Below are 25,476 nucleotides of genomic sequence, written 5' to 3' on the forward strand. Positions count from 1 at the left end.
CATTTTGGGAAAATATCACTTAGAGATTAAGTTCCTGCTGAGTAGCTGAACTTTAATAGAGTGTGTAGCTTAAAACTTGTAAGACTCTTGTACTTGATTGGATTTGCTTTTTAATTTTTAAAAATTCTATAAATGTACTTGTTAATTCTGTTACCTATTTCAGTTTGCATCATAAATATTCTTAAAGTTTTTTTTCTGTTAAGCACGTGTTTTTTTAACTGGTTTAGTTTTCAACAGTACCAATTATTTAAAAACTGCTCCCTAAATTGTCTTGGAAATGTTAAGTTTTGAGACACCATCAAGGGAATGAAGAGTAATTCCATACGGAGAGTCAGTCTTTATTTGTCAGAACAGACAGGGACAGCTTTGGTAGAAAATGCATGTTTTTTTCTCAGGTTTCTGTGAAACAGTTGCTCCAACAAAACATCTTATTACTGTATGGCAATACCACACTAGGATTACAGGGAAATGATAAGAATTGACCTCAAGCAGGGATCTCTATGTCATGACTTAGTCACTGCTTTCCAACCTCTGGACTTCTTAAAGCTGTGTTGAGATACATAAATGTTATGTTTTTGGAATTCATAAAGCCTTGTTTGGTGCAGTTGGAATTCATAGAACCTTGTGTGCTTTTATCACAAAAACTGAAGTAACAATTGCATGAAAACTGGAGATAAGGATAAAGCTACAGACTGAACTCCTTTAGTTCAAAGAGGAGATCCTGTTACACTGTGTTTTGGAACAAGTGTGTATGGTCCTTTTTGTGTAATAGTGGGAGTCAGCATTCCTTTGGAGTCTCCCACTGCCTCTACAGAGCAACTTGCAATAAGGGAAGAAAATACCACAACCATAATAAGGTTTTTTTTTTTTTTCCTTTTGGTCAGTTGCTGTCTACTGCTCTGTAATTTAATATGGTAATGCAGCTCAGAGCTGCTTGTGCGTGTGGGTTGTTCCATATGCCCTTTCATTTTCTGACTTCCTCATGACATTTTTACCTTGAATTACCAGATAACAGGTACTCTTACAAGAAATTGAAGAGTCCAGTTCCATGGTAGGCTCATCAGCTTTCTGGCCCCAGGGATTGTTTTCCCCTTCAACCTTAAGGCACTTGGGGTGCACCTTTCAGTCTGTGGGAGGTAATGAATCCAGTTTGTAGGAAGTGCCTTGGTTTTCACCTCCTTAGGCCATACGTGGGGCAGCTTGCCTATGGTGGGTGATGCTGCTTCCCATGGTGTGTGCTTCAGTCAGCACTGCTTGTTTTTCTGTGTGTTAGTCTGAAGTCATTACAAACGCTTCAGCTGTGCATTAAGGTTCTCATTTTCAGGACTAACATGTACATGAACATTGGCTTATGCAGGGAGTCAGTAGCAAAAAGAGTTTTGCTATGAGATGTAATACCAGGTGCTTCTTTCCATCTGGAGTTGGGCAACAGTAATTAATAAACTGTATCTAGTCCTTTGTCAGGAAGGAGAGTGGTGGTGAACATATTCTCATGCTCTGTACATAAAAAAAAGGTGCCTGTGGCTACCTGTCGTGATGTTATGAAACTGTAGAAAAACTAAGGCCAGAAGGGACCTCTGGAGGTACTATAGTCCACATCTGTCCTCATAGAAGAATAACTTCAGACTTGGGCAGCATGCACAAGGACTTGTCCAGATGAGTTTTGACTATCTCCAAAGATGGAGATTTCACAAACTCTCATGTAACCTTTTCCAATACTTAATCACTCCTATTATGAACTTTTTTCTTTATGTCCATTCCTTGTTTCTCTTTCTGCAGCTTAGGACTGTTTTCTCTTCTTTTCCTCCTGTGTACCTTAGGAAAGATTCCTGCTTTGTCTATACTGTAATCTTCCTGGTTGGAAAGCATCTTCTCCACTAGGAACATTTGCCCATAAAAGCAGTAGATTTGAGACCTTACTCTAGCTTTGTCTGCTGTGGTCAGATTTCCTCTTCCGTGGTAAATTTGTTGTTTTTTAAAATTCCTGCAGACTCTTACTTAAAAACATGGTCTGACATATTTCTGGGAGATTATATCCCTTGGAAAATGTACTCGACTATTTATTAAATATGGGAATGGTGGCAAGAGAGAATATAGTAAACATACACTCCCTGGATTGAGGGAATTATTGTACATGAGGCAACCCGCTCCCATGCTACTTATCGGCATAGAAACACAGGTAGCTACAGTTGCTCTTCAGGTGAACAGGTTCCTCTTGTGAAGACTTGAAAAGGGATAATGAGAAGTTCAATTTGTACTTCACCTGGCAAATGTTTTTTTAATTGGTATGATGCTCTTTTTTTTAATATGGCAGTAATATCCATGATTTTATTTTATCTGACTTATTTGTTCACTTGTGCAAGGGGAACTGGTACCTCTTTTCTTATTAGTGAGAATGTTCCTGACCATTGCAAACAGCAACAAAAAATTATTTACCAGTATTGAGGATAACCTCTGTGTGTGCAAAATACTCACGGGACTTTTTTCCTTTATTTTTGAATACTTTGCATTTCAGAACTCTGAAAGTTAGGGAGAGGAAACTGGAATCACTGGCACAATGTCTGTAGATGTGCCTCTTTATGTAGAAAGAACTGTGGATGATACCTTAGCACAGAAAAGTTCTTTGTATTTCTGTCCCCCTCCTCCCCTTGCCTGGGTCATGGCTCTGTATTAAGTTTCTGCAGCTCTGTGAGAGAGAAGACAGATTACTTGAAAGTGAGTGCCAGAAGCAGCTCAAAGGACAGTAACAGTAGTGAATAACCATCTCTCATTGAATATTTAGATCTGCACAGTGACATGATTGCTCTTCTCACTCATTTTAACAGATTTTTCAAAGACTGATCTATGCTGATAAACAAGAAGTTCAAGGAGATGGGCCATTTTTGGATGGAATTAATGTCACTATCAGAAGAAATTATATTTATGAAGACGCTTATGATAAACTTTCTCCCGAGAATGGTAGGTTTACAGTTAAGCTGTCAGCTTGTTATAACACTTTTTTCTTACCATGGAGTTACATATTTGCTTATTTGACTGGTATGCTGTAGGTGTATCAGCTCGGAGATGTCAAAGTTCTTAGAAGTTAAATTTCCTTGTTTTTACGGAAGTAATTATCACCCATATTCTTTCTGATTATTGCAGTCTAAATAATCTCTTTACAACCTACTTTTACAGGGCTTTTCTTCCCATTTACTCATCTAAATAATTGTAATTTGTTTATTTTTCGATGTAGTTCATTAGATATTATCTGCTTTGGTAATCTTTGCCAACAAATACATATGGACTGAACAGGATTTGCTGAGTACAATGTGTCTGATAATAGTGCAGGGCTCTTTTTAATGATTGGATGTAGTACTGTAAATTTCGCTGCATTGAATTAAATCACATGTTTGTGTGAATCTGTGTGAATCTTGCACTCACAGTATTTTATATAAGCAATTTTCAAGTTATTCTTGGGTCTCTTTTAAATATTTTGTAGGATTTTTTTTCTTCCCCTACCTTTGATCTTTTCCACTCCTTTTTTTGATGACTCTTAAAACAAGACCTTTTCTACAAAGTGAATGTTTCACAAACTGAATATTCCAAAATTCAAGCCAGTCATAAGAGTTTTGCTACTGTTTACTAGGTCAATTTTTTTCTAGCATATATATAGTTTTGTGTGTAGGTACATGTGGTTTTATCCATACAAAACTGATGCAGACAGTTGCATTTGAGTTTGTCTCTCTCCTTTCTCTGCAGAGCCTGACCTAAAAAAGCGCATTCGTGTTCACTTGCTTAATGCACACGGTCTTGATGAAGCTGGTATTGATGGTGGTGGAATTTTCAGAGAATTTCTGAATGAACTTCTCAAATCAGGATTTAACCCTAACCAGGGGTTTTTTAAGACCACCAATGAGGGACTGCTTTACCCTAACCCTGCTGCACAGATGCTCGTTGGAGACTCATATGCACGACATTACTACTTCCTTGGAAGAATGCTTGGAAAGGTAAAAACAGTGTTGGGTAATAGAAAGCTATAGCAGTACTAAAATTATTCAGTTATGTTTTTTTCTAATTAGGAGGGGTTTTTCTAGGCTTAAGAGAAATAGCTTTCAGATGTTGGGTCTGAATGTTATTACTACAGATCAGCTAAATTTCTGGTTGATTTTAATAAATTGTACACTTGGGAAGTACAGGAAATTTTGCGATATCCTGACTGACAGTTGAGCAAAGTTTGCATGCTTGGTTCTGTGTATATCCTCGTGCTTAAGGTTAAGTTGGTTGAAGCCACTAGACCTGCTCTGCTTATTGTGATTTTCAACCTGGAGCTTTTTTGGAATATGACTGCAGTTAAATTTCCATCATTTGGAATACATGAAATGGATGTTTTAAACAGTTTCTAGTTGTAGGAGGTATACAATTCTGGCCAGCATGTAAAATTTACCATCAGCATTTACCATACTTAAGAGCCACGTGCAAATTAATTTTCACGTATTCTGTTTGGGGTTTTGTACATTTTACATATTTCTTGAGTTTTAGTGCTTGATAATTTGGTGATATGAATGTTCAAAGGCTAATAGATGCTTGTTGAGCTAGATGAAAAATGAAGGGGGAAGAAAAAAGAGAGAAACCATTACAAACATTAATTACATTCAATTTTCTTTTATGGTCAGGTTTAATACGGAGGCTATTTCATTCTGAGCGCTTGAAATAATTTTTATAAAGCTAATAATTGTGAAACAAAGTTTGGAATACAAATTCAATTTCAGAAAAAGAAAGTATTAATTGCTACGGAGCTGTCTAATACTGAAGGTATTTAAGATATAAAAGTCTCATTTAAGTGCCTGAAGTATTTTGGAGGCTAAAATCCTGCTGCCTTGCAGTGAGATTTGAAGTGCGGTTGGATGTCTTTGTAGTGTAGCTGGAAGTGGTTTCAAGGGATGTTGTTGGCAAACTTGAATTGTTGAAACAGTGCTGTGCTTGGGAGTTGCCAGTCAACTGATTTAGATAAAACTGCCTCATTGTAAGCAAATCTCCTGCTAATGGATCCTGGCTACTGCCATATCCAAACTTCTTAGGGAACGGAAATTACAAATCAGCCATTGCAATAAATAATCTTTGAGTGATGTTCTCACACTGAGTGGAGATGGATTCAGTACTAATACAATAGTTTGTAATTGTGTCTGATACTACATATCCAAGCTTCATTTTCTTTCTGCATGTATAGATTTTTGGAGTGGGAAAACAAATACTTGTGGTATTGTTAAGGAAGTTACTGCACCACAAAAATGTTTTGTGTATATCTTGGAAGGAGGCAGGGCTCAACTGTCAGGGGAAGTTTGAAACATTATTAAAAAAAAAGATTGTAATTTGGAGTCTTTAGTTTCCTCTGTCAAAACAACACATTGCCTTCTGTAATTGAATTTCAAATCTTAGCGTAGAAACAGAAGTTGCAAAATGTGTTCTATCTCACAGAGAGCTACAAGTGGAGTTTTACTTTTGTCTTTTTAAAATCAGAGAATTTACTATTTAACATTTTGAAAGCATAAAGTGTTTTTGTATTTGCAGTATGTTTAGATAAGGTAAGAATTGACGGTGCTACTTAATAATTACCCTTGCCCAGGTGCACAGACACATTTTTAGTAGCGTATTTAGAGACTTGATGAATTAAATAGAAAGATAAGGCACGACCATACTGTTCAAAACCTGCCAGTATTGTGATCTTGGTTAGGTTATTGAATACCCACTCATCCGTTTTCAAAAATGTGTCCATTTTATGCTTTGCACAGGGCTATTTGAGAGCAATAGTGGATTATTAAAAGCCCCTTTGCAAACAAAATAGATATAATGCAAAGGAAGCAATCACGCATCCACAGCAATTTCTTATTTGTGGAAACCAGTATGTAAAGAGTGCTGCCACCAAAAACTCTCACGTAAGAAGCTTCAATGTTATCAGAAAACAAATACATTAAAATATAATAATTTATAGAAATTCTCTGTCTCTTGGTAACCACTTCGTACTAATACCAAATGCATTTAACTTTCAGCACCATAAAGTTACACCTAATTCAGTTTTTCTTCTCATTAGGAAGTTTCTAACAGCTTGGCATCTTCTTTATTAATTGGTCAGTTCAGAACCAGAAACATCTGAAAATTTAAAGCTTATCTTGAAAAATGGTGTATCTGAAAATGTAAATAATTTTAATCCTGGATAAATTACTGACTTTCGGGTGTATTTTTCTAGTTAATGAAGAAATGAAAATGTGTACAAAATGCATAGCTTGTTCATTCAAGTTTTGTAGTCACTGGATGAGCAAAAGGTCTTGTAGAAATAATATTGTGTGATCATGTAATTGCATGTGTTGTCTGAAATCATCCTTTTAAAAAAAAGCAGAAATCAGTTTGCTTAAACAGCAGCTACTCAAACACTTCCAAAGTTTACATTTCTCAGCTGTCAGTGACTTTACTCCGAAATGTAAATATTACCTTAGCACTGGTGCCTTTTAAGCATTTTCCTTTCTCTTCCTTAGAAGTTAAAGCTCAGCTTGCCGGGCACACCCTTGGTAAGAGTTTGCCATTGCCGGAGGGGTTGGAAACTTGAACCTCTCGGTGTTGCCCACTGCATGCACGGCTGGGGTTCTCTGAGTCCCAGGCCTTGCTTGAGAGCCAGGGGTGTCCTGGGCTGTCAGGAACATTCAGGTAGAGGAGCTCTAACCCCAAATCCTCTTTGTTGTCCTCTCTGGAAAGTAAAGTCTTCTTGTCTCATGTGGTGTCCCGGAAGGATGGATGGTCTGGATGCTGTGATCTTTTGCTCTCTCAGTAGGTGGTTTTGGGCTGTGGGCAGGCACCTGGTTTGGTTCCACTTCCTTTCCACATGCAGTAATTGTTGTTCTGGCTGCACTAAAAGTCTCCCCACGTGCAGACTCTCCTGCTGCAGGTTTGGCAGTGTAGTGGAATTGACCCAGGAAAACACAAAAGGTACTTTTTTGACAGACTGCCAAGAAGCAACAAAGCAAGGAAATTTGGAAGCAACACCTGAGCATATTAAATGAGGATTTTCTCCATGCTGATTCTTGAGTGGTCTGCTCCAAACCTGAAAAGAGGGAAACACTGGTTAACCATTTCAGCAGAAACAGTGCTTGGTAGAACAGTGATGGAGAATTAAAATCTGAACTTCACCATGTTCTGGCCTAAACTCGGTCTAGTATATGCCGTATTTCTCCATTTCCCGTTTACATTTGCATTTATTCAATGATCTTACTGTGACAGATGTTGTGGGAAAGGACATTATTTGCATTTAGAATTCTTTGACATCAAGCTGCTAATTCTTAGGATAATTTACTTAAATTCCATGAAGTATCAGCATTAGTTTAAGAATATGGCAGGAAATCCATAGATAGATTAGTATGATAATTTTTATGGTTTCCTCTTCCCTTTTGACATAAACCTGCTAGTTCTTGCATTTATTTTGTTTTGCAGTGACTGTCTTTGCATGTTAAACAGAGTGACTCTGCCACTAGAGATTTTTGTATAGTACACTGTGTCTTTGAATTTACTGAGTTCTACCATCTCCACCTCTCTTATTCCAGAATATTAAATAGAACTTTGAGTCACACGTTCATGTTGCTGAAGAACATGTATTTTTGAAATATAGTATTAAGTCCCCTTTTCTAAGCAATAGAACCTGCAGTTCTTGGAAGACCCTAAGTTTTTCTGAAAAAAAGATTTAGATTTGTTTTGCCAAAAGCCAATTTTTGTCTTAAATGATTGGGAAAGCAATATGGAGAACAAAATGTCTTTTGAGATGTTTTGAACTGAGTCCTTCCTTTGTGGAACCAAATAAAGAACTTTGATAGAAGAAGCAGCAAGAATTGAGAAAAACTAATGTGTTCATTTTAAATTTTAGCATTATTTTAGTGGTGGATACAATCTAGGTTTAGTTCTTTGCTCGTTAATATTTAGTGGTATATAGGAGGTCAGTAATTTGCCTGGACTTGTGGATATGACACTGATGAAAGTCAAAGTTGTTTATTTTCTTATGAGTTTTTGTAGTTTACTGATTTAAGATCGAACAGACTGTTCTTTGCACATACCTAAATGTTGTTAAATATATATAATTGAAAAAAGTTATAAAATAAGTTCTTGTGTAAAAAGAATCTCTAGAAGAGTAATAGTAGATCAAATACAGATTTTATTACACTGCAAGTAAATGTGGGACCTAATTATTGATTAGGTTATTTTTCTGTATCTTAGAGAGTAGTGTGCCTTATGGTTACTGTTTGTAACTTTGAACAGAGCTGTGAGAGATCATTTTTTATGTGGGATATTGTGCCTGTCTGGAAGGTGCAATTCTGAGATGAGCAGTGTCTGTAGAATCCATTCTGCAGAAAAACTAAAGTAGTTCTTAATCATCCTTGGGCTTTATCTAAGAAGTATGGAATTAGGGGAGTCCTTTCACAGCAAGATCTGCATCAGATCCTAAACTCTTAAATTATAAACTAGCAGCACATATGGAGTTAAAACATTCAAGGAAATGTTTCTGATAAGATACGTGAGTGTCGTTTGTGCACCAAAAGCTTGTAGAGAGCAAACAAAGCAAGAGAACTGTACAATGAGAACGGAGTTTCATATACTTGATTATTTGGAAGGATGGTGTGTCAAGCATTGCCTTGCCACTCTGACTGTTGAAGGGTGGGGGTTTTATCCTTCTGATTTTTAGGCTGCCCTTTCCCTTTTCTTATTGGCCACTTAATTAGATCCGCTGTAGCTTGGATAAGTCAGTACACCCTTAATTGATTTGTGCTGCAGCCACAAATCTGATGATTTGATACTGCTAGTACCTGGAAAGGTAGGAATGGGATTGGTGGTACTGATGCAAAGAGGAGGTGATTGGTATAAGCTCTTTGTTCGGTTAATTTCAGTTACCTTCCACATGATTTTGTAGATTCAGCATTTTGCTTAAAAGCAAATTAGCTGATGATCATTTGTCTCAGAAAATCCTGAATCATCTGATATGGAATCAAAACAGGAATTTACCATGGAAAGTGGCATGGTCCTTTAATTATACACTTACAGTGCGGAAACACAATCCTAAGAGAGCAGAATTGATACCTTATGGAAGTTATTTCATGATTTATGAATGCAGATGTAAACTAATCTGAATCTATTTTCTGACAAAGTTATTCAGCTTGACAATTCCTTTGTGTACTGGTGCATTTAACAAAACCAATTATCTTTTGATTACAAATAGCTATGTTAGTAGTAGCCTTGTAAATATATGTCTAGCGCTAAAGACTACTGAAACTTGGTATTTTAACTCTAAATCTTTAGGAAGGAAAAGTGTTTATTGATGGATTGTGATATTTATTGGGTCATAATGTATTTAAATTTTCTTTAATGCATATGTTAGTGATTGTTTACCGTGATAAAGTGCATAGAGGTCTCTGCAAGGAGTTCTGCATGGAAAGAATTACCTCATGTCAGTGGTCACTCTCAATTAAAAGTTCCATTAGCAGATGATTCCTGCTTCTGGTTTGTGTACTGATTGCATTTTATTGCCTCTAAATCAGGTTCCTAGACAGGGAATAAATAAACAGTTAAGAGTGTGTGGTAATGGTATCCTGATCTTTTTTCACAGTTGGGAACACCTACATCCATTTCAATCAATTAGGTTTGGAATATTTACTGAAATTCTTAATTCTCTTTGAACTTTAAAAATTACTAGTTTCACTGCTATTAAAATACAGATTTATCTTAGAAGCATATCCAGAGGTTAGTTATATAGTAGTAAGTGTTTATTTTATGTCAGAAGAGTAAACTTTAATAAGGAGGAGAAGTTTTCCTTTTATCTTCAGTTCTTCCTAAATTATGTTTAAATTTGAGACAAGAAAAATCTATTAAGCCTTTACTGGAACTTCAGTAATGAATGATAACTCTCAGTTACTCAGTGCTATAGATACACAGGTATAGTGCTTCCTCTCTCATCCCTCAAAACCCTCCAAATTACATTGATAGCAATTTGTGTCATATTTATGGCATAAGTTACTGAGATAACTGTTCCTATTAAATGAGAAAGAAACTATCAAACTGATGAAATGGTAGTTTTCTGCAAGTGCTGGCAATTCTGAAGCACTCTGTTTTGGTAATAAACATAATTGTAATTAAACTAAATACATTCTTAATTCTTAGAATAAAAATACTATCATGACTTTCCATTTTTAAATGAAAAATTAACTCAAGGTCATTACACTTGATATGATCCAATGAAGTCTTTGGGAATGGATCCTTACATTTTTCTGGTCCTGTGTTCATGAGTTAGGAGTTTGGTCTGTGCTGCCAAACCCCTGTGATCCATGTCAGGGATTTGCACTGGCTGCAGCACCTGTGACAGGCAGGTCCTTCATGCCTGAGTCTTGCCGCCCCAAATCTCTGAAACTTCTATAAACTTGTACTTACTGACCTTCAAATTCCCACTGAGTGGGAAATCTGAAGTAAAACCAATTTACAAAAGGCTTTTTCTAAAAAAAAAAATATAATAAAAATAATTTAAAAATCTGACTGTATTAGGAAGGGCTATTAATAAAGCTCGCAGAAGCCTAATTACAGGCATCAAGCTGAATTTTGGACTCCTGTTCTTTAAAAAGACAGAACAAAGGCGAGATACGAATTTTCACAGTAATACAGGGAAGATAATGCACCAGATTCTCCATTACTGTGGTGATACAAATGCGTCTAGACATCTACTGCTGCTCAGAGGCTTGGAAACAGTGGCTTAGTGATCCCAGGTAACAGGACACATTGCATTCTGACACACACCTGAGAGAATTTTATTTTATTTTATTTTACTTTACTATATTGGTGTTAGAAGCAATATCATTTGGGATTCACTCACTTTAAAGCACATTATTGAGCGTATCTTTAAGAAATTATTTTATCTAGAGATTACTAAATGTTAGCTCTAAAAATGTTTCAAAAATGCAAGTACATGCTAATTTTAATTTAACTTAAATTTTTAGTTTAATCTTTTTCATTAGGGTTGAAAAGGCTTTGCTGCCCCCAAAGGCTTTGTGAGTGTGATGAGATATTTCTAGGATATAAATAACAAGGTAGAAGGAAGTTCTAATGGTTTTGGTATTTTTCGATCATTTTTATTAATGGTTCTGTACAGCTTTGAAGATCTATTGCACTCTGTAAGTGCTAAGTATTATTTAATAGTAACTGTATAAAATTACTGAAATAGAAAGGGTTATGGTCTTGGGGGCTGATTATGGAAATAACTGAATTTAAGCCCAGTCATTTAGTGCCTTATCCCAAAAGCTGTGCATCTTTCTAGGGATATGACTTTAGCATTGTTTATGATTTAAAATACACTTCTGGGCTGTAAAGGATTAATGGAAAGTAGAAGCAAGGACGGATTATTTTTCTTAAGAGAGATTTTAGTCGAAATAATAAATTAGAGAGTTGTAGACCTGAAAGTGTAAGTAAAGGCACTAAAGCTGCCTCGCAGTGAGAGAGGCTTAATTAGTTCATCTGTGAATTTGTTTACACAGTTTGAACCTAATTCAGCACGCTGTAGTGTAACCTCTACTGTGTACAGCTAATTTGGCTGAAATTACTCTAATATCTTTCATTTTGTCCAAATTTAAAATATGGTGTGAAATCTGTTCTCGCTGAAGAGCAATTCCGTAAATCTTGGGATCATACCTGAGCAATACCTTGTGTGACTATGTAGTACTTAAATGGTATCGTGATGTTTACCATCTATAGTCCCTGTCAGGCATTATTCCTATTTTGTTGAAAGAAGAAAAGTCCTCCTTGTCCAGAGAACTGTCATCCTTCTGCCATTGTCACTGTGTACAGCTGTCCTTCCAGCCCAGATCCTTCTTCCATACTACATTACCTCTACCAATTGTATGCCTAAGGTGCTTGCCTTAAAAAACTATTTCTTCTTCCTCCACATCACAGATGTTTAGTGAGTGTGTTCAGTATATTTGTGTCTGAACATCATATTTTTCATCACTTCAAATGCCTGCATTGTGATCTGTGTCACTGAACTGAGTAAAGGCCAGTCCCAGTTGCAATCAGTTACAGTGGAACTATACTGTAATCACAGGTAGCTGAGATTACTTAAAAGAGGAACCACAGACTTTAGACTGCATGTGAAGTGCAAACCTATTAACCACAGTAGGCTCCTGTTATTTTGGTTGTTTTTAATATTCTGATGTGTTCTGGAGGCATTCACATGCAAAGAGGGAGAGAGGTGTGTGAAGTTCCTTTTACTGAATACTACTTTTTCCATAGTGAAATAATTGTTCTTGGCCTTTTAACCAGAAAAAAAACTATATTTTAACCATCTCTTCAGAAAATAGAAAAGGCTTGACATAATTCGGAGAACGTTGGGTTGGGGAGTATTAAAAATAATTTGTTACTGAAATAGAAAATTTTTTTAGTCATTTCAGAAGCATTTAAGTTACTTTTTTTGATATCTAGAGATGTCAACTTGACCTAAAGAGAATCCCTAACCTACAAGAGTTTGAAATAGTGCTGGGAAATCCAGGTTGGCCTTTTCAGCAGACATAGCCTTTTAGCTACTTGGGAATGTGTTACCCTGTGAGCGTTACAGTGCTTGTGGGATTGCCCTTGATGTGAACATCACTGTCTCTGCTTCAGACCAGCTTCTTGCCCCATGCTTGTACCTGCAAATTGCACTTCTGTCCAACTGGAGGGTTAATATCCCAGCCTTTCAAGAAGGCAGAGCTATGTAGGCTCTGTTGAGGTTGTTTATTTTGTCCCCTACATCTGTACATTGGAAACTAGAAGTCTGATGCCATATGTGACCACCAATCCCTCCTTTCATGCCTTCCCATCTGGATTTTTTGCCTTATGTAGGCCTGCTGCAGTTCATGGACTGCAGGGTAGAGACAATGGAGTCAGGAGCTCAGACAGGAAAGCTGGGAATGGGAACTGTCAGAACTCATTGTAGAAAGGGATCGGTCCCATCAGTGATTACTGCAGAGTTAAAGGGAACTCGCCAAAGGGTGAGAGTACTTGAAGTTTGAGAAGAGATTAGTTTTAAAATGTATATTGGTTAAACTTGCTGGCTTTGATCTCCTGAACCAGTGTATGAACAGGAAGCTCTGATTTAGCCAAACAGAAGTAGACATCTCTCTCCAAGAGCAAGCCAGTTTCTTCCATCAATGTTGTTGCTCATTGGCTGTGAGAGGAAGAAAGAGGACAAGTTCTGTGTGAGAGCATGACCTTATATTGTATTAAAGTACATACATAAGTACACTCTAATGATGCAGCTTCATACTGCAGCTGATGAATCTGACAGCTGGTTTCCTCTGTAAGAGGTGGTCATCGTTCCCTTGCCTGTCACTGATGCTGGGCTCCTGCCTCCCTTACGTTGCAGAAAGCCAGTTCAGAGAGTTCAAACAGGCAAAAAACGAAGCTTGAAATAGGGTAACTTAGAGCTCCCCAAGGCAGTTTAGTATGGAAAAAGAAGGAATGAGTGAAGTCTCCCTCTTGGCCATTAGATAAGCTTTAGTCAGAAAAATCCCCATCAGGGTGGGCTTCCATGGGCTGCTGGCAGCTCAAAAGTTGTGCTCCTGGTGAAACAAACGGTGCTCCTATTCCCACCCAGTTTCAGCCATGGCTGTGAGCTGGATCTTACTCTGATTTGAAAGAGACTTCACTGTCCATGCTGTGGCCACCAACACTCACCCACCCTACAAACCCCAAATCCAACAGCCCAAACAAAGCACAACACAAATAATCTGCAAATTTTGAACCTTATTCAGGTTGTAATGACCCTGTACGCCTCTACTATACAATTGCTTTACCTGCAAGCAAACTCAAGGGAATCAGCAGGTGATTGGGTCCATCTCCCTGGCAGGAATGTGTGGAATCAGAGTTTTCAGCAACAACAGGTAGTTTGATCAGTTTATGCTGACTGAGAAACAGAAAAGTTAGATGGAATCCAGAAAATAAAGTTTCAATTTATTTAATCATGTTGTACACAGCATTTCACTGCATCTCTGCACAGTGCTGGGGCTGTAATGGTGGAATTCACCTCTTTGAAACAAACCCAAAGTTTATAATGACTTTATTCACCAGAGTTTTAGTGCATTCTTTATTAAACTTTATTAGGATAGCTTGACTTTCAAACTAATTAAAGCACTACTGTTTGTCTTCTTTCCAAAAATACTTTGTTTTAAATATTGCAATCACTTAGCTAAGAGAGGGAGTAATTAAAGTTATTCTCAAGTTGCACAATTTAGTTTATTTAAAAATGCTTTATATAGTTTTTAGATGAAGTTATAAATGTTCACTTTGGAACTACCTGAAGATTAATAGTGATGCATTTGAAATGCATTATTTTTTTATTGATTCTTAATGTAGTAAATTACTGAAGTTATTTGGCAGCAAACAGAAATAGCCAGTGATGTTGTTCACATTTATTTTCCTGATAGCATCGCAATTTGCATTAATTGCATTGCAGCTGCACTCACTTATATTAAAAAGCTTCTACCATAATTAATCCTTTTTATTTCAAATCATTTTGGCACAATTTCTAGCAATAAACACTCATAAAAGACAGACACTTGAAAAATAACATACAAGTTTCTTCAATATACCTATTGCTGTTTTTTCCTGACAAGGAATTATTGATAGGCTTCTAGGATCAAGTGTTGCAAGTGGTGAAGACTTAAGACCAGTTTGAAAAATGCTAAGTGGATTATTTTGCATAAAAAATAGACAGGTTTTGAATTTGTGTAATTAACCTGTGTTTAGAAAATACCTTGATTTATGTCTACATTTGTATTTCAGTTGCATACATTATGGAAATTTAATTTATAATCCATTTAGCTGATGTGATCATAGTTTTTAGTGCTATCATTTATTAGTCCTTGTATATTAAATGCTCTAAAGGCTTAAACCTGCCTTGTGTAAAAAATTACACCTCTGCATTTACATTTTATGAGTCATAGATGGAATTCCATTTTAAATTCGGGTAGCTTTGATATATTTAAGGAATTACAATGGCTTTATTGTTACTAATGCAGGAACAGCAAACACTGACCTTACACATTGCAAATTAATGATTTATCCCTCTAGTTTGCTTTTAAAGTCAACTATACAAATGAGGATTTTGACTTCTACACCTTGAATAAATCATATGGCTCTAAATATAATGCACCCTTTGGCTTTGAACTCGTTATTCTCAGGTTTTTTTGCAAGGTCTAACTCACCTCATAGAACAATGTTCTTTCAAAAGTTTAAGGAATTGTGTATATTTTTCTTAACGTCTTTGTTGGAATATCATTGAGTGATTAGACCTACCTTTATTCTTCTTTTTTCCGTTTATTTTTTCCCCCTCAGTGTTATTCCTTTTCTAAGTTTCCAGCAGATTCTGGAGGAATTAAGTAATGTCAAAATACTGCTCTTGGAGAGTTAAAAGGAAACAAAGATGTTTCAATGATGTTATGTTGGTGATGCCTTTCCTGATGAGCCTGGCAGTGATACTGATGATCTGTAAAGATTTGCTTGTCACTAGTAGAGAGATGGTGATGTGGCAGACAGAGTGGACAATGAGAAAGGCAGCATGTGCTAGGAATGGGTCTTTTTAAAGCAGGGGTCCTTTATTCAGAATAGCTCTGAAGTTACCATAAGTACTTTTTTCTTCCAGTCAAGAAGTTGTTACTGACTTTGTGAAAAGTAATGCAGAGATATTTTGCACTTTGTGGAAATGTGCTCATACAGTAGATCAATGTAGAATGGTATTGCTCGAGTTTGAAAATTCTTGAGGATAATTTGAGTTTGCAGTCAAAATACATCTTTCATGAGTGCTGCAAATTTGGGTCAGGTACATGTTTGGTTCAGTAATTTTTTGACATCTGTAGCAGTGTCAGGCATAGAAAGGATTGGACCTGTAATACAGTCAGACCTGGTAAACTCTTGGCTTGGAAATGATGTTTTGCCTGTGGCATTAGAGCAGTAGAATTCAGCCAAAATGTGCAGCAATGAATCTGTAACATGCAGGAGATAGTTTTTATTAGTTTAAAATGTACTGGTTTTACAGAGTTATTTTTAAGGGGATGAGGGGGATGACAGTTCTATGTGTAGTGGTGGATATGAGTGGAATGACATTGCTTGTGATGGTGCTAATGGAAGTAGAGATGTTAACTTTTTTTAAAGACATTCTTGGTGCAGTTGCATTGTCCTTTAGCAAACCTTGCTTTTCCTGAAAATCTATGCAGTTTGGGTAAGAAGAGTAATGACAGATAAGCAATGACCTTACATTTTAAATCACAACATAACTAATTTGTGAGATTTGGGACCTTGGTATTTCACAAGAATATTCACATTTCAAATTTTAGATGAATATTCTTAAATTTATGCAATATCTGAGCTATTTCCATGACAGAAGAACCTACTCAGGCACCAAATTGAAATGGAATTACTCAAAAGTTGAGAAATAGACAATAGCCTTCAGAATTCCTGCATGTGCAACAGTAAAATCTAATGTACTTTTTAATTGCTTTATTTTTCAGGCTCTTTATGAAAATATGCTGGTGGAGCTGCCATTTGCTAGTTTTTTCCTCTCAAAATTATTAGGGACAAGTGCTGATGTTGACATTCATCATTTAGCTTCACTAGATCCAGAAATGTACAAAAATTTGCTTTTTCTCAAGAGCTATGAAGGGGATGTGGAAGAACTTGGACTAAACTTCACCGTGGTAAATAATGACCTTGGGGAAGCGCAGGTAAGAATGGCTTTGAAATTTTTTTTCTTTTATCTATGACTGGTGAATCATTACTATCTCTACTAATTAATTTTTTAATTTAAGTGTGATAGTAAACAACTGTTAAAGGTGCTGTGAGCCATTAGTTGGGTTTCTGACTCAATATTTGGAGCAGAGAGCAACTGTTGTACTTAAAAAAATAACTTTTGATGATTACCTGAATGTTTGGTCTTTTAAGTAGTAAACTGCAGTGATTATTTTTCAACAGTCATACATAAAAAGGTCTATTGCCTGAGAATGTCTCTTGAACAAAAATACGTTGTTTCTTCAATTGCACTTGTAATAATTGCAGAATTTAGATGATGTGTAAACTCTAGAAGTACTGCCTGGCTTTAGAATTGCAGGTAGCAGTCAGAGAGGTTTTAAATACCAATGATAGTAAAGACCCTTTATTGTGGGACAAGCATTGTCTCTGTAACTGCAATTTTCAAAGTAGAGAGCCTGAAGTCTGCCCGACACAAATTTCTTTTTTTTTTTTTTTGTATACCCACCTCTTTTTTTTTTTTTTGAGACACCAGATTAGTCAGCGGGGATAAATGGTGTTCAGTGCTTCTATAAAGCAGTTACTTAGGTCCTTAAATCTGAGTTTTTAACACAGTTGCATCATATAATTTGATTATAGCTTTTATTTGCTCTGTTGTGTGGACTAAAGATCGCTCATAGTAGAAAATAAATGTCACTAGAGCTTTAAAAGCCTGCCTTAGTGTGCTAATGCAGGTAGCCTCCTAGGTAAAGTCTTTTGTTGGGTTTCCCCTTTCATTTTTGAGGATTTAAAATTGAGGATTGAAAACTTACACTGGGTTATGGCATATAATTGGATGAAAAAAGTAGACCTGCCCACATTGTGACGAGCAGCAGCATCTGAATTCAACCTCCTCTCGTGGGGAAGAAACAGAGACTCTAGAAGAGGGTGAGCAGTTCTCTGGGGTTTGCTGCTCAGGGAAGCTGGGACTTTGCATGTCTCCAACACAGCAGCACCACTGGGATGCAGTAACCTGTTCTGGAAATTGGTAGCTTGAATTCTCTGCTGCTGCTTAAGTCATAGCAAGTTTGCTGGCCAAGACTTCTGCTTGAACAGCATCAGGCTTGGATTTTATCTTACTCCTCTGTCATCCATTCCCTGTCATTTTGGAAGATCCTAAAATCTGGATTGCATTAAGTTTAAAATAATACCCTCAGATTTGGGGTTCTTAAAGCATACTAAAGGAGAGAGGCAAGAGTTGCCTGATATAAGTAGCATTTAATATTAACCATGTGCCGTATGTCGTTCTCCTCCCTGGATTACACTCCCTGTGTGAAACCATCTGACCTGCACTGTCTTTAGAAAAACACTCAAAGACTTGAGATAAAGACGTGATACAGTGTCGCTGTTGTACCAAGAACGGCGTAAAGAACCACACAAGTCCAAGTGCAGGAATAAAATGGTCCCATTTAATGGATTATAAATCTGTTTATATAACTTGGTTTGCAAGAGTGGTGTAATGCTATTGGTCACTTGACCATCCACCCCTCAGAGTGATTGGCGAATGCTATGACACCCACTTCAAAATAGTTTCTTCAGTGTACCACCACAAGACTGTGCATAACAAGTTTGCACCTGTGAGGTAAAGTCTTGGTTTACAAAAACCTCTACACTGTTTTCAGCTAGCTTGCATGAGAAAAGAAAACTTCACAGGATGCTGCAGAAGCTGGAAAATTCCTCTGCTTCTAACTTTTTAGTATCCACAATACAGATGTACCCAAAAGCGCATTCTTAGAGTGGCTGCTGTGTGGTACCGTGTGCTCTGCCTGGCTGGCACTGAACTGAGGTCTGTAGCACCCAGAGGTTGGTGCAAAGCACACAAAATGGCAGTTTCCAGTATTATGTGGGATCTACAGCGATGGGGGAGAAAGTCTGAATTCTAAAACCATTTATTTAACTGCACTTAAAGTAATAGTTTTGTTGGTCACAGCTAACACAAACCCAGTTTAGTATCTAACTAAAATGAGGGCTGTGGCTGCTGTTTTCAAGATGTCTCATTTGTAATTGTTTGGCATAACTTCTGAACGAATATTTAATATTTTAGTGAGTTACTGAGTAACTAGATGAAGTGTAAGTTGAAATAAATATTCTGATGCTGGTTTGCTCTTTTTATACTTGAAGAGAGAACATTTTACCCATGAAGTATCAGCCACCTTTTTATGAGGCTCACTGCATGTTAGTGTAGTTCAACAGAACCCATTGGTTCTTGTCACTGTCTTCTGCCTTTCAAGGCAACAAGTCTCTTTTTATGCTTCATTTCATTACCTTAATAAACATCATATGGATAAATACATTTTGTCTACTATTTGACTTGTAACCATTGCATGCTAATTGATTGTGGCAAGGTAAAGCTAATTCACTTTGGGAAAGAGCTTAATTTGCACTCCTTATGTTCAATGTACATTATATGTAGTTTTCAGCTAAACAGCCACTTTAGTGTTTAATAAATTAGTGCCCAATAAATGCATCATAAATCTATCATTGTAAATAGCTGTCCTCATGGCAGCGTCCATCCACCAACTGTGGCACAAAAGCATTATCTGCAATGAAAAACACATTCAAAAGGGGCTCTATTGCCTCTGTCAGTAATAGAAGGTAGAAATTCTATTATCAGTGTATTGATTCCAATCCTGTAATGTGCTTTTAGACCCCATTAAACTATTGTCAAAGTGCATTCACCAGAAGTTGAAAAAGGTACTTAATAATTTGCACATTAGACCTGCTAATTAGGGGAGCTATGCCATCAACCTTATCTTCCAACCCCAAATAGCTTTTGATAAAGATCTATCTAATGCAGTGATACCAGCCTACATTTCAACTGTTGGGTCTCCTGCAGAAAACGGTGGCCAGTAGCAAAGTCTCTAAGGAGGTCAGCCTATAGTTACAGACAGGTACCTTCAAGCAGCTGTGTAGATTGATTTAAGTTTTCCTCTTATCTTTTGGATGAGATGGTTATGAAAGATCTGTAAGAATAACAAATTCAAGAAGACACCTTTCCTATTCAGACCTTTGTCCGATGCTTTTTTCAGTGAGGAAGGCGAGTTTTGTGGCTGTCCAGGGGCAGAGGGAAATGCAAATAAACATTTCCTCTTCCTTCAGAAATGTTGGATACTGTACTCCAGAAACTCTGTTTGAAAGTATCAGTCTCAAACACTGATACTTGAGAGTACATAGATCAGAAGTTGAGTGTGATCAGAAGATTCCATAAATAAAAGTGTAAAAGCACAAACCCACAGAGAAGCACTATAATATATATGGCAGCAGTTTCTATGAAACCCATCTAGTGTAGAACTTGGTGTTGGGACACCTTCTTGGGCTTTTGAAACAGGTGTGAATGCCATTGCTGTCGCTGAAAATATGCTGACTCACCAAAGGGGAGTTCTTTGCCTTGAAATTTCTTCGGGGGAAAATTTTAAAGCCTTAAAAATAGTTTTGAAAGTTTCCATCTTGACAACCTCTTTACTGGGTTACAGTGGCTTAGATGAATGATTTTAGAGGTTTTTCAGCAGCTAAGTAGTTAAGCTGAGGCTGAGCCTTCTCAGGCAGACTCATAACAGTTACAGAAAATGCATTCTTAGGCATTCATATGCAGCCTCCTACTTGAACTCCTGCCTGAACATCTGGAAGGCAGGTGACAGGGAAAGAAAGGAAAAAAAAACTTCATCGACTTATTTTCAAAATGGGGAAAAACTGTAGAGGTGATGTGACCAAAAGTGATCAGAGCCCAAGACAAAAGATTTTCATCTTGTAGGAGTTCTTGGATATCTATAAGAGCTTTGTGAAATTGTGCTGGAGGTTCTGTGGTTCTGTGAAGAGATGCATGTCTTATGTCTTCATACGGGACTTCTCTGTCCCGTTTTGGTATTTCCCCTTCATTTTGAAGATGCACTTTGTGAGTAGGGAATCAAATTTGTCTGAGTGATCTGAGTACTTATTTAAATTACATCTATGGTTTGATTGCCTTTTAGTACATGCGATTTTGATTAAGAACCAAGTTAAAATGCTTTTTGTTTGTTTGTTTCAACTTAGATCTACAAAATAGAAGCTGAGGTGATGACACAGGGAGGGCTGTAGTTTCCTCGTGTGGCCTGTCCCGGGTTACCTGGTTTGTTGTCTTGCCCCATCTAGTGGCCAGAACTGGATGGACAAAAGTAAAAATGAAGCTTATAAAGTGTTTAAGATGTATTAAGTTGCGCTATGTTTCCTTTTTTTGAAAAGGAACTCTTGAACAATAATTCCTGACTTTTTAGAATTAAATGGGAATTCTAGAATAGTTCCTTTAATGCCATGAAAACATTGAATGACTGAAAAGTGGCCTGCATCTACCTTTACTTTAGTTTTATGCTTACCAAGTGTTACTGTTTTCTGTCTCCTGTTTTACATCCTTCTTAGCCTTTTTGGCATAATATATTTATTATTTGTGCTCTGTTATCCCTTTTGTTTTGGTGTTGGATGATACTTTGACAAAACAATGGTAAAATTAACCTCACACTGACAAACTCCGAAAAGGGATAGTTAGGTTTCTAGAAAACCCCAGGAAATGCAGTTAACAGAATGCTCTACCCTAGCTATGGCAATGCAGGGCTCTGGGGAAGAAGGGGAGCTACAGAAACATTGCTGGATCAGAAATCAAGATTTGCTACTTAAAAATATAAAAATAAAAGGAATAATAGGATTTAAAACCAAAATAACTGTCCTGTTTTCTAAAAATAGTGGTCAGGAGGAGAACAACACCTTTTTTCCTTTGTTTTGCAGGAAGAACTTTATGGGGAGAGAATAGCTTTTTATTATAGAATGAATACAGCTTTCCTGACATCCCTCGAGCACTGTGGAGCCAGTGCTATTACAATGCAAGTGTAAATTAATCTGTGTTCTGATTTCTGTTTTCTGGCATGCAGGGAAGGTCAGACATTTTATTTCACCTAGTGCTGGGATGATCTTAAATCCAGCAGTTTTGTAGAACACCCTGCCAGTAGTTTCCCTTGGCTATTTTAGGAAGGAGATCAGTTCAAGCATGTTTTAGTGTAAATACTGAGCTTACAGAAATTACTGTGTGCACATAGAGGGATATCTATTAGGGTGTTGCTGGTGTCCATATTGTTAAGAGAGGCTTGATGAGTTAGGTAATACAAATATGCTTTAATATGGCCTAATTCAGTGTGTCCATACCTCAGAGAGAGGGATTATATTAAATGGTATCAAAACCCCACAGAATTCTGCAGTTCTGCAAACAAGTAGAGAAAGTTTGTAAGGTAGTAAAATATTAGTAATACTGAGGTCACAACACTGATCTGTTTGTGTGCAACATCACTGGTTGCTCTGATCTTGTAAAGCTACAGAGGACAAGAATTTAAGAAGTAAGAGAAAGCTTTCTGATCTTGTTAGGCTTTGTAAAAGGTATGTTATAGGAGGAAATAAAAAAACCCTGTCTTTAGTTCCATGTAAAAGTCTCTGGGAAGATTAATGAAGTTGCTGCCCATAAGTAATAGATCATGGATATATTTGAAGAGGAAGGAAAGAGTTGTTTAAGCTCTTCAACACTGAAATAAGGACAATGGGTATGAACAAACTTTACGATTGAATTTGAAGTGAAAATGAGAACGTTTCTTGTCAATAATTGGATTAATCTGATGATTAACTTTCCAGCGACAGTAGTAAAATTACTGCAGTGGGATGAAACACAGAGGAGAGAGCTCAGCAGTGCAGGGCCCCCTTCTCATCAGCTGTTTCCACTGTGGTATGGAACATGTCCCTTACTTCTATTAATACTCCTTGTGGACTTCACCAGTAAAAATACCCTCACCCTTAGGGCAGTCAGTGGCCCCAGGCACAGTCATGTACCCTCTGGAAATGGCCCTTGGCTGTGTCCCATGCCAGGCTCTGAGATGGGTGATCTCAGAGAGAGCCCTCCTGGGTCTTGTGACCCTGGTTCTTGTCGAAGGGGCCTTGCCCAAAGGGAGCAAGATAATGTGTACAGGGTGTGAAATGGTGTCACCTACACTGACACCTTCCTCTTGCTTAATTCTTGCAGGAGAGGGTGTAAGCATAATCAGTACCTGCATACAGACGTGGAGTATTGATGAGTTTTTTTACTGTAGGCGCTAACAAAAGCCAGAAACTTGGAGCTGAAACATTAAAATGGGAAGGAAGACTTATTTTTAACACCTATTGTAATTCAGGTTGTGGTAGCTTATCAAAGTGGTAGATACTCCATCACAGGATTGCATATCTCTGAAAAATGTGCACTAACTCATCTGTGGATTTATTGAGTTAAATACAGGAATCTCTAGACAGAATCCTCTGGCCTGTGTTATCTGGGAGGTCAGAATTCATAGATCTTAATGGTTTCTTTTGCCTTAAATATCAAGAAAAACTCTGAATGCTCAAAAGCACTGTGAATTTTTAATCATACCATTTTGCACATTTTGCTTAGTACAAGAACAGCTCACATTATTAGGTAGCATGTTAGAAAAGAAACTATTAATGTGTTTAATTCTCTGTGCTCTAAAGATGTCATCATTACTACATACTGAAGTGCACAGTTGGTTTAAATGAAGAAATTGGTGACTCCTGAGTGTAGGAAAAAAAAAGAAACAAGAGTTCTGAAGAGTTCTGGAAGGTGACAGTATCTCAGCTTTTCAGGTTTCTTTACTTCTTCTCTTAAGTACTCTAGTAATACCTTCCAGTTGGGTTGCTGCTTAACAAAATTAACCTCATGTAGTAAAGAGTAGAATATGTGAGGGCCTCTCCTGTTTTAGTAACAACTATCTTTGATCCTTGTTTATTTCTTAATGCAATTACAGTATCTTTAGTTTTGGGGTTTTTCTTTAAAAATTCTTCCACAATGAGGTACCTTGGTGTACCTGAAGGACAAAAGTTAAGCTTCCCAGTAGAAAAACAACCCTTAGGCTTGATTTGTTTGGTTGGTTTTTTTACTTGCGTTGAATGTACTGAGCGTATACAACAGTACATTTTCAACAGTATGAATTGTGAATGCTGAGCATTCTGCAAATCAGGCTTGTGTCATACTCTGAATTTTGACTCAGTGGATGTTGCTTTTACCATAATGTGACCCTGCAGAATTCACCAGCAGCAGACAGTTATTAGGGAAGAGCCCATCCAGGTAAGCACAGCTTCCCTAATCCAGCTGCAGGGAGAGTGTTCTGTGTGAGCTCTGTGCTTTTACAGGCTACTCTCTTCCAGGGTACTTAGCAGTGAAGCTGGGGCAAGCTTGCCGAGGAAGGTATTTTCACCTCAGTTCTTGTCTGACTTACGTTGGTGAATTTGGTGTTACAGACGGCTCCTCTAAGAGAGCTCTGACTGTGCTGAGTCTGCTTTCTGGTGATAACCCATGGGACTGTGTGATGAGCTGCATTGGCAGCTGGAGCTTTGGGTGCACAGAATGTGCTCTTACACGTAACCAGAAAAAACACCTATCTTTGTAACTCCTCATAATCTTCTATCTTAGTTTGAGGTGACTATTCCTGAGTGTATTCTGTCAACTTCAAATGGATACATCACTTCCTAGAATGTTTTGCAGCCCCATGTCACGGTTGGAGCAGAGCAGTTTATCAGGGTGATGGGAATTGCTGTGTTTGTAGGTGGTTGAGCTGAAGCCCGGTGGAAAGGACATTCCCGTCACCAGCGCTAACCGGATTGCGTACATCCATCTGGTGGCCGACTACAGGCTGAACAAACAGATCCGGCAGCACTGCCTGGCTTTCCGTCAGGGGCTGGCCAACGTGGTGAACCTCGAGTGGCTTCGAATGTTTGATCAGCAGGAAATACAGGTACTTCTCCTTAAAGCTGCAGAAAACAATGGCTCTAAACAGAAATAATTGCTGATTTTTGCCTGTAATGTAATGGTCTCATTTCCTTTGCCATTAGGTTCTGACTTCCGGTGCACAAGTTCCTATTAGTTTGGATGACCTTAAATCTTTCACAAACTATTCAGGTAAGCATATTTTGCTTAAGTAAAAAAATCTGTTATAACTGACTTGGGAATAAATGAACTTGCTTTTTATCTTGCCTTTTAAGAAAAAGTTGCAGGGCCATTCTTGTTACTTTTGCCCAAATTTGGTAGATGGGACTAAATTTCAGAACATTGACTAAAATTCCAACACAGTTTTATAAATGCTGGGAAACTGAGATAGGCAGTTTATTTTATTCACACAATTAAATGCAAGTTTATAGCCAGATAATTCAAGGGTGTTTCTTTTCTAAATTAAGTTAGTTGATGACTGTGTCTGGTTGATCTGAAAACAAGTCTGCAGATGACTTTGGGGATAGCAGTTTGTACCACCACATTCAGATATGTACTATTTCTCAGATAGTCTGAAGAGAAAGATCATAGTTTTAGCTTGTAAGAATTTTTTCCCTGCATTTATCATGAATGTAATCAAAATGTAGCTACCAAGTCATCAGTTGACATCTGGGCTTACTTCAGGGTAAGTGGATTCATTCAGTAACATCCTGGGTCTTGCAGATTTTGTGCGTTCTTGGAGTGAAAAGGCAATAATCCGAAGTTACTAGCTAAATGCTAAACTAAATAAAATTAATTTAAAATACGATTCAGTGAAGAAAACTGCATTTAAGAAGCTGAGGGATATAGTAGCCATAGGTAAGCAATGAAGCTGAAATTGCAGGGATCAGAGACTTGTAGGTACTGGG

At 37.4% G+C, this 25,476-nt stretch overlaps 1 protein-coding gene across 1 annotated transcript in view; it reads left to right on the forward strand.

Annotated features, from left to right (window-relative positions):
- Nucleotides 1-25,476, forward strand: part of UBE3C (ubiquitin protein ligase E3C) — a 73,418-nt gene that overhangs the window by 39,898 nt on the left and 8,044 nt on the right. Inside the window, exons 17-21 of the mRNA XM_082285235.1 lie at nt 2,826-2,958; nt 3,739-3,986; nt 16,533-16,745; nt 24,408-24,596; nt 24,694-24,760. Coding sequence (XP_082141361.1) covers nt 2,826-2,958; nt 3,739-3,986; nt 16,533-16,745; nt 24,408-24,596; nt 24,694-24,760 — 850 coding nt within the window. The remainder of the gene's footprint in view (nt 1-2,825; nt 2,959-3,738; nt 3,987-16,532; nt 16,746-24,407; nt 24,597-24,693; nt 24,761-25,476) is intronic.

This window comes from Coloeus monedula, assembly GCF_965178545.1.
Source record: "Coloeus monedula genome assembly, chromosome: 1".
NCBI classification, from domain to species: Eukaryota; Metazoa; Chordata; class Aves; order Passeriformes; family Corvidae; genus Coloeus; species Coloeus monedula.